The sequence below is a fragment of the Vipera ursinii genome (genome assembly GCF_947247035.1).
Source record: "Vipera ursinii genome assembly, chromosome: 2".
NCBI classification, from domain to species: domain Eukaryota; kingdom Metazoa; phylum Chordata; class Lepidosauria; order Squamata; family Viperidae; genus Vipera; species Vipera ursinii.
The window spans coordinates 216830704-216845703 of NC_139513.1; the positions used below are offsets into that span (position 1 = coordinate 216830704).

Here is a 15000-nt window from a genome sequence, read left to right on the forward strand (position 1 = left end):
CTGTAAATATGATTAATATATAAATAAATGCAGTAACTTTCAAATAGCTGTGATAACATAGTGGTAAGAATTCAGTATTGCAGCCTAATTCTGCATTCCCACTGCCAGCAGTTCAATTCTGACCGGCTCAAGGTTGACTTAGCCTTCCATTCTTCTGAGATCGGTAAAATAAGGATCCAGACTGTTGGGGGCAATATGCTGACTCTGTAAAATGCTTAGAGAGAACTGTAAAGCACTACGAAGGGGTATATAAATCTAAGTGCTGTTCCTATGCTATTACTAAATACCTAAAGCTAAAAAGAGACTTTCAGAGTTACAAGGTTTGGAAAGCATTGATAAGTATTGTATAAAAAGGTTAAAATTAATGTGGACTTTAAAAATAGTTTTAATAGACATGACATTTTGAGGACATGGAAAAGACATAAGCCCAAGTTGTATCTGAAAAAAAACACCTGTATGGATCAAGCAGCATATCTTAAAAGAGGAAACAGCTGACAAAGACCAATGCTTGATGTAGCAGGAATTATTGGGAATCTATCAAGGGGAAATTAAAAGCAAATCAAGAGAGCAATAGCAGAAGGATATCATTCTTAATGGCTTTCCCATTTACAGTTATCAGAAAGACTCAAAATGGACAAAATGTATAAAGTTTCATTGAAATTTGAAACAAGGAAGACAGGTTATGGATCAGTGGGAAAATATGTAGTTAAAAGTGTTGAAATTTATACTGTGCTATGATCTCAAAAAAAAATCTTATAAAATGTTGTGTTGTTGGCACCAGAGAAATTATTTAGAAGGTATGAAGGCACTTCAAAATGTATGTTGGAAAAGTGAGCAACATGAATAGACATTCTATCACGCTTGGTGGATATGTAAAAAAGATTGATACAAAGGATTTTCAAGAGTAATATTTTATTTATTTAAAATATTTATGCAGGCACCCATCTTTCAGCCAACTCTGGGTGACTCTCCATCAACGATTAGAAAACACATGCAATCATTTTAAAAACTATAAAGCACAACCAGTTAAAACATAAGGTAAAGGTAAAGGTTCCCCCGCACATGCTCTAGGGGCCGGTGCTCATCTCCGTTTCAAAGCCGAAGAGCCAGCGCTTGTCCGAAGACATCGCCGTGGCCATGTGGCCGGCATGACTAGACGCCAAAGGCGCACGGAATGCTGTTACCTTCCCACCGTAGTGGTCCCTATTTTTCTACTTGCATTTTTTTTTACATGCTTTCGAACTGCTAGGTTGGCAGAAGCTGGGACGAGTAACAGGCGCTCACTCTGTTACACAGCACTCGGGATTTGACCCGCCAAACTGCCGACCTTCTGATCGACAAGCTCAGCGTCCTAACCCACTGAGCCACCGCGTCCCTAGTTAAAACATAAAAACATTAAAAATAACAAAAACCTAATACTAATCCGTGCTAACAGACCATCTAATCTCCCAACATTTTTGGGGAAAAGTCAAGTCTTTAGGGCCTTATGGAAGGTTAAAGGGATGGGGGTCTGCTGAACATCAAGGGGCAAGACGTTCCATAGGGCAGGGGCTGCCACAGAAAAAGCATGCATCCCATTAGCTTCCATTAGATGACAGAATGTTTCCTTTTATGACTGATGAATAAACCATTAGAAATAAAGCCATTGGCCACGCTAACCTTCAGCCTTCCCAGGTGAGCCAGACAGGCAACAAGACTAGATGAGCTAATTCTACTTTATCATAAGGCTTTATTAACAGAATCTTGCAAAGCTGAAGGCCCAAGCTTTCTGCCACCACCTTTAACTGATCAATCAGGGTGGATCCTTCCCACGTTTTTCTCTCTGACCACTAAGCTCCTGGAGAGTCTTCCCTCTCATTACCTCTTCCCTTTGTTCCCTAAGATCATTCACATATTCCACTACAGTAACAAGGGTAATTTAAAAGCAAATCAAGAGAGCAATTAATAGCAGAAGGTTATCTGCTAAGATGATGTAACCTGATTGAACACATTAATCTTATGTAGGATGTAGGATGAGAAGTTTCAAAATATGCTGGGAATTTTTTTTTCTTCATGTTGCAATTAAGTGTATGAAATGGTAATCTGTTTGTTCACGTATTTATTCTTGTATAGCTTACATGATTGTCAGTTACATAATATGTCTCATGACAGTTTCTATGACTTTTAAAATTCAAAGGATTTATGTGACTGAATCCATGATTCCGGGCATTAGGCTGATTATATGAAAAATGTGAAATAATCTACATAAAATGTCAGCATCTGAAACTTTCAAATTTATATGCACAGATTTGTACAGATGCAAAGTAAGGATATATCGTCATGAAAAAGTAAATATGCCCATGGAGATTTTTTGACTTTTTCAACATATTTCAACATATAATTTGATCTTCATTTCAACTACATTGATAAAGGAGATTTCAGATTACAAATATTCATTTGCATTTTGTAATCCATGGTGTAATTTAAATAAAAGCATAGGTAGATTTTGCATGCAAAAGTAAGTACACTCCCATTTACCAAATACCTCACATTAGAATCACGTTTGTCAAATCTGGGGCAAATGCTTAGAATCTCTCCGGTGAAAATTTGGTAATTTGCCTTATTGAAACTTCAGATATTGGCTCTTTGTTGTTGTAGTGTGAGGTATCACCATACCTAGATCAAAAGAGATCTCTGAGACCTTCAGAAAGAAGGTTAGAAATATCTATGCAAATGGGGAGAGATTTAAAAATATTGCCAAACAAGTAGACATCAATCATTCCACTGTCTGGAAGATCATCAATGAGAGGAAAAGATTTCCAACAACTGCCAGCTTGTCCAGGCCAGGCTGTTCCACCAAATTTAGCCTGGGAGTAGTACACAAGAGGCTGAAAGAAGTTTCTAAGAACCCTAGAATTTCATCATGCAACTGCCAGGTAGTTATCACTATTAACACTATCAAAATGTTTGAATTAATCATCAGAAAGAAGCTGGGACAAATTAAATCTACATAGGACATATGTCAGGAGGAAAATCTGTTGTGTAGAAAGAATATCAGGGCAAGATTAAACAGCTCAGAAACTATCTAGGCAAAGTCAAGATTTCTGGAACAATGTACTTTGGACAGATGAAGCAAAGATAGTTTATTTGGCCATAATATCAGTACCACGTTTGATGAAAACTAAGGACAGTATTTCGCCAGAAGAATCTGATACCAACTGTAAAGCATGACAGTGGTAATGTTATAGTTTGGGGCTGCTATGCTGCATTAGGACCTGGGCAGCACACACCATCACAGTTTCTCCTAGGAATTCTCTAGAGGGTGCTTGAAGATAATGTGAGACCATCTGTCAGAAGACTGGAGCTCATCCCAAAGTTGAGCTTGAAACGTGACAATGACTTCAAATATCACAGTAAATCAGCCAATCTTTGGCTAAAAAAATATAAAAGGAAGGGTTCTGGAATGGCCAAGTCAAAGTCTTGATCAAAATGCCATTGAGATGCTGTGGGCGTATTTAAAATGGGCTGTGTATGCAAAAATCCCTCAAATATTGCACAGCTGAAAAAAAATCTGAATGGAGGAATGGGATAGATTTCTTCAAAATCAATATCAGACACTGGTACACACAGTTATAAAAAATCTATTTATGGTTGTTTTGGCCAAAAGATGTCACCAATAATTACAGAGAAAGATGTACTTCCTTTTCCCCCAGAAGGAAATAGCACATCTGTTAATTTTTTGTTCAGTAAATGAGACTACAAAATCAATTTGTCATATTGTTGTTCAGTGATATCACCTTTATCTTTTCACACTGTTTGAAATGAAAATAAAATGTTATGTACGTATATGTTAAAAACAGTCTTTAACATGGTGAAAAAGTACTTTTTTACATGACTATATACAGAGACCACAGATTTTGCACTACTGAACTTGAAATAGCTATACATATTGATTCTAGTATCCATGTGGCTAGAAACAGAGATTCAAGGCATAAGCAATCAATGCTATTTAAACTTTACATATGTAATTTATAACACCTGAAACAGAGAAAGAAGTTCTCTTAAGAACAGACAAATATATTTGCGCAGATCTAGATCCTACAATTATTAATTAAAACATCTCCCGGACTACTTTTCTTACAGTGGCAAAATTTTACACACAGGGAAAAATATATACAAAGAAAACAGATATACCTTTATGTACATAATAAAACATATCTTTCACCTATTTCATTTTCAATTTCAACAGATATTGCAATGTACCGTAAATTGCACAAATTTTGTTGTAGGTCTATTGATGCCGAGGAAAAAAGTTACGTGTTTTCATTTTCACCTTTAGTTGTAGCGTCTTTTCTAAGTTTTCAATCTTTCCTTCAGCTATTCTGAGTTTCCGTAGTTCTTCTGAGTCTTTCAAAAAGCTCTTTGGGGACAGAGACCTTGAACGTTTCACAGGTGGTTTCTGGAGAATAAAACAAGGACATGGTTGAAGTGGTTGGAACGCTGGATTATGAAAGACATGCAAAATTAAAGAACAAGTAATTTTGAATACTAATAATGAATTATAAAAAAAAATCCAGCATGGTATACCAGAGAAATAACAAGCAGAATTACCACAGCGCTACCACTAAAGGTTTCTCTGTGACTCGTTAATGAGAATATTCATTTACATTTACATTGTTTCTTTCAGAATAATGATGTCCCATTAGGGAAGACTAAAGGGTTATAGTCTCAGAAATGCAAGAAACCTCATTACAAAGGAGGGGATAGAGGCTGATCTAATTGCTCTATAAGGGTCCAAGGTTACACTTGATAGGACAACCAGAAACAAGAGGGAAAAAGTTGTTTCCCTCTGAAATAGTTTAACACACTGCGAAGTTGAAGGAACAATATGCTTGAGGAATATAAATAAAACAGACAGTAGATCTTGTACCATAATGACCATATGGTCATTAAATATAATATGTCTAACTAGAGACAAGAATATGTGTTTATATTATGTGCAGTTCACATAGCAATCTGGCGAAAGGATGTGTGAAGCTAGTATTTAAACTGGGCAACCTTCTTGCTTGTACTATGTCAAATGTCCTCGTGTAAAACAAATAAAATATACAAATTAGTTTTATTGAATTTCTGTGAATAGCTGTGATTAGCATTCGAAACAACATTTGAATCATAATGCTAATCTTAAAGTTTTAATGATTTAATAGCTGCATGGAATTTTTTTTAGTTAATACAAAAAAAAAATAATTCTTCCAAAAGTCATTGCAGTTTCTCTTTTGAATAAAAGAAAAAGGGCTGGGAGAGTTTAGCTTTTAATTTTGAACAGAACAAAGGCAGAAAGTACAGACTTTTGCCCATGACAGAGATTCAGTTTAAAAATATGTTTTCTTTGAAACATGATTTCGTGAGTACAATTTAAAGAAAAGAGGCTAATTTATTTTAGCAATTAAAATAAAGCACATTATGAGTCAAAGTACACAGGAATAAGAATTCCCAATATATATTTTAAAAACAAAGTAAATCTGCCACATCACCCCTGGATGATACATTTGTGTCTTTTGAGTGAAAAACCAGATACCATTTAGGCAGGTTTGCCCAACAAAACCCCTTCCAGATATGTCGGACCCGTAACTCCTAAGCACCATGGAACATAAATGGAACATATTTGTCAGGCAATAGAATAGACTGAGGAATACCTATATAGATATTAAGACAAAATTCACAGTAAATGTATTCTGATAATGATATGCAGGTTAAGGAGCTGGGAGTGAAAATGGGAATATGTGATCAGAGAAATATTAAGATTAGATTTGAGTAAGAGATGTTATTCTTTCACGTGTTTCAGATGTTATTCTGGTCAGGCTGCAAGAACGATCTAGGAAAAGATGATGTGTTGGATATACAAATGAATCAGCTGATGTTTTCATAATTAAAAAGTACAAAGGTGTAATGGTATGTAAGAAAAGTCTTGAGACATGGGTTGAAAAAAATCCTGCCTAGGAAACTGTCAGATAAGAGAGCGTATAGCCTGCTGCTGCATAATGGCCCGAGAAAGAGACTCAGAAAGCAGCGGCCCCCAACCTTTTCGGCATCAGGGACCATGGAGAAAGGTTTTTCCGCGGACCAAAGGGGATGTGGTTTTGCATGCTGCCTGCATCTTGCAAACAGGGCTTCGCTTGTTTGCACGGACCAGTTGCTGGCATGCCATGGACTGGTAATGGTCCGTGTACTGGGAGTTGGGGACCCCTGTCATAAAGGACTTTCCCTAGCTTTTCAGGTTGCTAAGGAGATTTCTACTTTCAGACTTGCAAGATGATATTTATGAAGTCTTCAATAAAATAGAATGTGTTTGTCTAGCCGTGTTTCCTGTTTGGTTTACCTGGGAAGACTGACAAACAAATAACAAAACAAAGAAGGGTGACTTGGATAATCTTCTCATACTAATTTACAAAGGAGATCTGTTAAAATTTTGAAAGACTTTGCTGATTAGGGTGAATGGAAAAAGGAAAAGAAATCAAGTTCTCTCTAGAATATTATGTGAAGAGTTTAAGAATGAACACTGTTAAAAATAAAGGGAAGGTAAATTTGGTTTATTTGATTAAGGTTAAAATAGTTATTTTATTGTTATACTGTTTATACTATTATTTCTATGTTGTTATATATAATCCTTAATGGACTTTTGCTAACCAGGAGTGAAAGACAAGGATTTGTTTATAGATAAGCGATAAGATATAGGATGAAGAATTTGTTTGTTGTATTTTAAGATAAGATGGTAACTTGTTAACTTGTTAAAATTGTTTGTACTTGTGACTAAGGGCAAAGTCCTTCCTTCCTTCCTTCCTTCCTCCCTTCCCTTCCCTTCCCTTCCCTTCCCTTCCCTTCCCTTCCTTGCTATATTCCTTTTTCTTGCACTATTTTGCATTTTTGTCATTTATATTAGTTGTTATTTGTATAACTGTAATGCTTAATAAAATTTCAAGTCTGAAGAGGTGCTTCTTCAAGTGATCTAGACCTCACCCTCAAACTGCTAGGACCACTGCCTGCCTTTTCTCTTATTTATTTATTTATTTATTTATTTATTTATTTATTTATTTATTTATTTATTTATTTATTTAAATTCCATTTATATCCCGCCCTTCTCCGAAGACTCAGGGCGGCTTACAAGCTTAGCAGTAGCCTTCATTCTATGTATATGCCTGTTTATTAGGGCTTTCACACCGCCCCCCCAAGCGGCATTATTACAAAGTCAGCTTAATTGCCCCCAACAATCTGGGTCCTCATTTTACCTAACCCGGAAGGATGGAAGGCTGAGTCAACCTTGAGCCTGGTGGGATGCGAACCTGCACTAATTGCAGGCAGCTGGTGTTACTTAAGGAGGCATTAGCCCACTGCTCCACCAAGGCTTATTTGCTGCTCATGCCAATGTTCTTGGGTGATTTACAAACGTACAGAAACAAAATTTCAATTCATTTAAATATTCTAAAAAAAATTCATAAAATAATTGTTTAAAAATCTCTAAAGCACCTGAGCAAAAATTGAGGTTTTTAAGCCCTTTTCTGAGTGTAAATGGATAGGACAGTCTGAAGTCTGTTGGGGGCAATTTACTCCATAATACGGATCCCACAATGGAAAGGGCATGATTTACTGATGTTATATTGGATGCATCCAAAGTGCCTCACTGCGGTCTTAAAAGTATGAGATGAACTATATGGCAATGGGTGATCTTGGCTCTAAACTTTGTGAGTTTTTATGTACCAAAGTGAGCATCTTAAAGTTGACCCAGAAAGCAAGTGGCAGGCAATGGAGCAATCTCAGTGCAGAAAATATACTACTTCTCACAATTATAGCATCTTTTTTTATTTGAATTATGTTTGAGTATCAGGTCTCAGCAGATATTTTAATAGAATGTATTGTTGTTTTCTTTGTGTTCTGATTAATGATGCAGTGAAACAAGGCGTGAGCTTTCAAAGCAGAATAAAAGAAAATTTCTAAGAAACAAAATAAATGTAAAATTACTGCCTTTAGAATAGTAATTAATTCTAAAAGTAAAGTAACATCATTTGTATAAACTCCTAACTCAGCATTTTCATTAATTACAAACTTTTAAATCCAAACTTGATTTTTTTTTTAACTTAACCTGTTTCATCTGTTTGGAATGAACAGACAACCGCACAAACACTATCAAGTAATAAATATTCATCTAAGAATTCTACAAAGAATTGAACTTTTAAATAATTTCATTAAATTAACAATCCTTTATCCAGTGTTTAATAAGGTAAAACTTCCTACTCCCCAAAGTTATTTTAACAAGTCTTTGGCAGATAATAAAAACACTCTTCGATAAAGCTTCCAGAATTATAAGTAGCACTGACAGTTATTAAAACTGTTATTATCTGAGTCCCAGAACAAAATGTCAAACTTTGCCAACCTCATTTTGACACAAATACACTAGGCAATAAACGCTTTCCTACCTTGTATTTTTTCCCAGCCCTAGTACTGATGCAATCCAAGAAATCTCTACTGCAAAGACTATGATTTGCCAGTGAACGATTTGTTCTTTTCAATTTTTTTTGCAAAATCTCTATTTCAGTCTTTTGAGACATTACAAGGTATTTTAGCTCTGTTAAAGAATACTGTTGGAATTCCTAGAAAATCAAAATACCATACCTTAGAATACTGTAGGTAAAATCAATATTTGAAGAAGCACTTGCAATGACATCATGTTTACATTATAATTAAGTAAATTTAAATAACAGAAGTCAATTGTTTATACAAAAGGAGGTAAGAGATACAAAATGGAGGAAATTAGACCCATACTAATATATCTACATGCTACATTCAAAGACAGGATTATGGAATTTTCTTTGTATTGTACCTATTAAAATCATGTGGCCTCTGCTCACAACCATTACCCCAGGCATTTCATTTATTTAATTTCATAGTCCTCTTTATCCCAAGATACTTATATACATAGCAATATGCTAATTATAAAACCTTGATATTCATTTGTTATGTCTTACTTTTCCTATCACAGAGGTAGGCAGTCTGGTTCCCATATTCTACCATGACTTAGGGCATTTCCTTTGTGTCTGCCAGGCTTTCTACTCATGTTAATTTTTTTTTAAAAAAGATTATCCTTTTAATTAAAACATCTGCAAAAAAAAAAAAAACTAAGGGGCTGCACAACCTTTCTTGTTTTCCTTTGAAGATGTTTTGCTTTTCATCCAAGAAGCTTCTTCAGCTCTGATTGGATGGCCGATAGCTTTGGGACCTGGATGACTGAGAATCTCCATTGACATTTAGGCTGCACAACCATGTACCAGATCCCAGTACCATTTTTTAATTCCAAGAATGTCCCTGGACATAGCATACCTCCCACAGCATTCTTACAAAAAGAGAAAGGATGACTACATCCCCACTCCACTTCAAAAGGTGAGCAGAGAAAAGATTTGGTAAAAGTTTTCAAATGATAGGGAATAGAAGGAAGCAACTCCAACAATATGTCTTCCTCTTCCTCAATATGGCAATGCTGGTAATGACCACATTGTGAATGAGAACATTTTGTGAGCAACAACCATAATCAACCTGCTGATACAGATTACTAATTCTGCCCCTGAGGCTAAAACATATGAGGAACAGTTGCAGGAGCTGGGTGGCAAGAAAACGGGGAGGAAGGGACAACATTTGATATGTTCGCTGTCTTCAGTTGTTTATAAAAATAATAAAGGGGGATACAAATAAAAACCATCATGGCCAGATGAGCTAATTTTATTTTTCGTAAGGGTACATTAACAGAATCTGGCAAGTCTGAAGATACAAATCTCCCATTGCCTCTTCAACCCCCTGATCCATTTGGGTGGGTTTTAAGAAGCCAGTTGCTATATCTTGGGACTTGGGTAGATTTGAAACCACCTCATCTAGATAGAGTCTGCCATGAAAAGTTGGACGAGTATTTAGTAAGAGATAATTATTTTTATTGGTTCACCATATTATATATGTTGTTTTGACTGCAGAACATTTAGAATCTCATTCATTCATTTACTCACTCATTCATTCAATTTATACCATCTCCCCTCTCAAACAATCTGGACAGCAAACAATCATAAAATCAATTAAACCAATTAAAACACAACACAAAAAGAAAAATTAGTATGTGTTCATTACACTTTATGGAAAACTGCATTTTAACTATCAGATGTAAAATAGATGCCTTCTTCCCATCATTGAGAAATATAAGACAAATGCCACTTTACAGAAATAACTGTTGGTATGAAAGCTACTCAGAAAGACCCTTGGATTGACTTTTTTAACCTATGGCTTTCAGTAATAATAACTTATTCATATCAGGTAACAGCATTTCAGATCCTCTATGGTTAACACTCATAGGGGCTGCCAAGCACTTTCTAGCTCTTTGTTCCAGATGGCTCTTGCCTTCTTCAAGAACTTCAACCTTTCTTAAGAATCAAGTGCTTCATCCCGACAAAAGCGCTGACAGTAACTGCCCAGAAAGTGCTCCCTAAGCACAGTTTTCTGGTAGATTTTCTCGCTTCCACAAAACTGTTTAAGAGAAGGACGGCAGGTTTATTGGACCGTTCCCTGGAATAGCACAGATCAAACCTATGACTTTTTGTTGGCAGCTTCCAGTCACAGTGAAAATGCATTCGGTTTCCCAACATTCCCTCATTCCCCTCTTTAGCAGTTTTGCCCCACTGCCATCTTGAAGAATGGAAGGAAATTTTTTTTGAGATGGAGCTCATCTGGATTCCTTGTATAGGAGCAACAACAGTCAAATAGGGCTATCTGAATGCCAAGTTTGGTGTACTGACTAAAGTGCTGACTAGCAACAGGGATACCTTCAGTACAAGTCCACCCATAGATATATAAGCAACTTTGGGTCAATCACTCTCAGTCCAACTCAGCTCACAGGGTGGTTATGGTAAAGAAAATAGGACACAGGAGACTGAATATGTATGCCACCCTGAGTTCACCAAAGACAAAGGCAGAATAAAAATCTAATAAATAAACCAACAAATAAATGTAGCATTTATGGGACATTCTTGCATATTTCTTTAGACAGTTGTGTTCACAGTATTTCCATAAATTCAAGCCACCTAACTGGCTATACAATAGGTCTTCTCTATCTGCTATCCCCCATAGTTCCTAGGGGTGGGAGAGGGAAGTTGTTGTACAAGTAATGATTTAGCATATGGTGGTCTTTCCTTGATGATACTTTCTGCCCTTGGCTAAGATAAAACTCTGGCAGACCATATGGAGCTTAAATATTCAAATTGATAGGGTCTCACTCAACTTCTAATATTCAAATATGGTTAAAATTAGGCTGCATCTTCTTTGGGATGCGTTTAATTCTGCCTTTTGGGGAACCCAAAGATGCTTTTTCACGAGGCAACTGGACTTTTGTTTTTCTTTGAAAACGTTTCGCTTCTTATCCAAGAAGCTTCTTCAGCTCTTGGATGAGAAGTGAAACATCTTCAAAGAAAAACAAGAAAGTCCAGTTGCCTCGTGAAAAAGCATCTTTGAGATAACAATGACTTGGATGACTGAGAATCTCCATAAGCCTTTGGGGGGAACTTCTTACTTGTTGGACAAGTTTCGGTTCTATGTAAAGATATGCATTAACATTGACTTGGCAGGTTGTAGCCTTTCCTTGTTGACACTTTCTAACCTTCGTACTGAGCTATTCAAATTGACAAAGTCAGGTTTCCTATCCTTTTCTATAATATAATTCTATCTCAGTCTTACATCTCAGTCATCTCATGTCCCTCACAGGAGACTTTTTTTAAAAAAAATGGCATGCATTGGCTGCTACCCATAAGAATAACCAACGAACATCCCATGTGAAAACCATACTTTCCTGTGCTCAGATATAGAGCCTGAGTGTGCATCACATGTGATATTAAAATGCCCATTATATACCCAATGCTGATATAGTCCCGGTTCTCAGTAATTTTAATTGCTTCTGTGATTATGAGATCACTGCTCTCCTTATGTGTATTCGTTTCTCGGAAACCTCTACGAAGGGAGGCAAGGAAGTAGCCCCCTAAAGAGATACATCTGGTGGGACCCAGAAGGGCCTTTATGGTGACTCCCTCCCTCTGGAACATCATCCCTCAGGAAATTAGACAGGCCCCCACTCTAACCCTCTTTCAGAAGGCCCTAAAGACGGGCCTGGGTAATCCAGAGTACGATGGAGCCCATTAAATGGCTAGTATGAGTGTGTGTCGCCGGGGTGGAGGGGTTATTATTTTATTGTTTTTATTTTTTTATTGCAAGGGACGCGGTGGCTCAGTGGGTTAGGACGCTGAGCTTGTCGATCAGATGGTCGGCAGTTTGGCGGGTCGAATCCCGAGTGCCACGTAACAGAGTGAGCGCCTGTTACTCGTCTCAGCTTCTGCCAACCTAGCAGTTCGAAAGCACGTAAAAATGCAAGTAGAAAAATAGGGACCACTACGGTGGGAAGGTAACAGCGTTCCGTGCGCCTTTGGCGTCTAGTCATGCTGGCCACATGACCACGGAGACGTCCTCGGACAAGCGCTGGCTCTTCGGCTTTGAAACGGAGATGAGCACTGGTCCCTAGAGTTGGAAATGACTAGCACACAAGTGCAGGGGAAACTTTACCTTTACCTTTATGAGTGTGTGTCGCCAGGGTGAAGGGGTTATTATTTTATTGATTTTTATTTTTTTATTATTTTTAGTTCTTTTATATTGTGTTCTTTATTTCCTGTAAGCCACCTTGAGTGGCCAGAAGTAGGTGGCAATATAAATTTTCCAAATAAATAAATATTTTTTTTATCAATAGTCATGGCTTTTGGAAACCACTGTTTCAGTTTTTAATTCCCCCCCCCCCGTTATTCGCTATATTTGAGAAGCAGTCTCACTCCAATGTGATTGGCCCACCACACTCATTCCAGCAGAAGGGATTTGCTCCTATCTGCAAGGAATTTTCGCTGGCGGAGTCTAGAAGACCCTTTTCTGCCGCAGCCTCTCCCCTTTGGAACATTCTGCTGCCAGAGGTTAGATTTAGCCTTCCAGAAGGGACTTAAAACTTGACTTTTCGGGATGACATGAGGGCTCTGGTGGAGATGCTCTACACTGGAAATGATGGACAGGATAAGAAAGAAGACTCCACCCTCATCCTATTGGTTTCTAGTCTTTGTTTCATTCTTGCCAATTTTAATTGGTTCTATATTTATTCTTATATCATTTTGTAAGCTGTCCAGAGTTGCTTCAATAATGAGATGGGAGGCATATAAATAAAATAAATAAAAAAATAATTTCAATGGTCTAGGACAGGGGTCAGCAACCTGAAACAGCAAAAGAGCCACTCTGAACCAGTTCCATCACACACACAAAAAAGTGGGAGCTGCAAAATGTGCGCACGCGTGTGTGCACGCACGCACATGCGCAGAACAAGGCAAAACGTGCATGGACAAAGGCAGCAGCTCTCCAAACGGGGCGGCGGAGGTTTGGAGAGCTGCCTCCGCCACCCCGTTTGGAGAGCTGCTTTGTCAAACACGGACGAAGACAGAAGCTCTCCAAACAGGGCGGCGGAGGTTTGGAGAGCTGCGCGGAAGGCAGCAGCTCTCCAAACCTCCGCCTCCCCATTTGGAGAGCTGCTGCGTTCGTCCGTGTTTGAAAGAAACACGAATGCAGCAGCTCTCCAAATGGGGAGGTGCTGCGTTCGTCCAAGTTTGAAAGAAACACGAACGCAGCAGCTCTCCAAACGTGAAGGCAGAGGTTTGGAGAGCCGCGCAGCTCTTCAAACCTCCGCCTCCACATTTGGAGAGCTGCTGTGTTCGTCCGCGTTTGAAAGAAACACGAACGCAGCAGCTCTCCAAATGGGGAGGCGCTGCATTCGTCCGCGTTTGAAAGAAACATGGAAGAACACGTTCGTCCGTGTTTCTTTCAAACGCGGATGAACGCAGCGCCTCCCCGTTTGGAGAGCTGCTGCATTCATCAAACATGGACGAAGGCAGCAGCTGTGAAAACGGGGCGGTGTAGTTTTGGAGAGCTGTGCGCACAGCTCTCCAAACCACCACCGCCTGTTTGGAGAGCTGCTGCCTTCGTCAAACATGAACAAAGGCAGCAGCTCTGCAAACGGGGTGGTGTAGTTTTGGAGAGCTGCGCGCACAGCTCTCCAAACCACCGCCTCCTGTTTGGAGAGCTGGACGAAGGCAGCAGCTCTCCAAACGGGGCGGTGTAGGTTTGGAGAGCTGCACGGGCAGCTCTCCAAACCGCCGCCGCCCGTTTGGAGAGCTGCTGCCTTCATCCCACTTTTTTTCCAGAACGGCGGAGGACTGGGAGCCGCGGGAGATGGCTTAAAGTGCTGCATGCGGCTCCAGAGCCGCGGGTTGCCAACCCGTGTTCTAGGATTATAAAAAAGTAATAATTTTTTAAAAGTGAGAAAGTTCATCAGATACAATCAATAAATAAATGGCAATCAAAGGAGAAACATAGTACCCTACTGCAACCATGACCAGGAAAGTGGAAGAGAAGTTAGTGATACTTTCACACTTGGAGGGCAAAAAAAAAAAAAAAGGCAAAAGTGAAAAAGAGATGGCATAAGGACTGAATTCAATGAGGTAACAACCAGCACACTCCAGAGCAGAGGAATACATAAATATGTCTTGAGCACAAGGTCAATGAGCAAATTGCCACATTAATTCAGAAAAATAACAAGAAAAGGGATAAAAATTTCTTTTCTCTGAAGAAGACCATTTACATATATATATATATAAAAGTATTTTGAATACCTTGCTAGGCCCCAAACATGGGACAAATCTTATTTCCTGTTTCAGCCTAACCCAAGGCCATCCACAGGCAGTAGTCACAGCAGTGACAGCTTATATTTGTGTAAATTTTTTGGATTGCTAACAGTTTCCCTTTCTTTGTTAGCAATCCAAAAAATTTACACACACACACACACACACACACACACATACATATATATATACATAGATAGATAGATAGATAGATAGATAGATAGATAGATAGATATAGATA

General features: G+C 38.3%; 1 protein-coding gene across 1 annotated transcript in view; it reads right to left on the minus strand.

Annotated features, from left to right (window-relative positions):
- Positions 1 to 15000, minus strand: part of CNTLN (centlein) — a gene marked incomplete at both ends in the record, with an annotated part of 202506 nt that overhangs the window by 103738 nt on the left and 83768 nt on the right. The window contains 2 exons of the mRNA XM_083353493.1: positions 4313 to 4438; positions 8451 to 8624. Coding sequence (XP_083209619.1) covers positions 4313 to 4438; positions 8451 to 8624 — 300 coding nt within the window. The remainder of the gene's footprint in view (positions 1 to 4312; positions 4439 to 8450; positions 8625 to 15000) is intronic.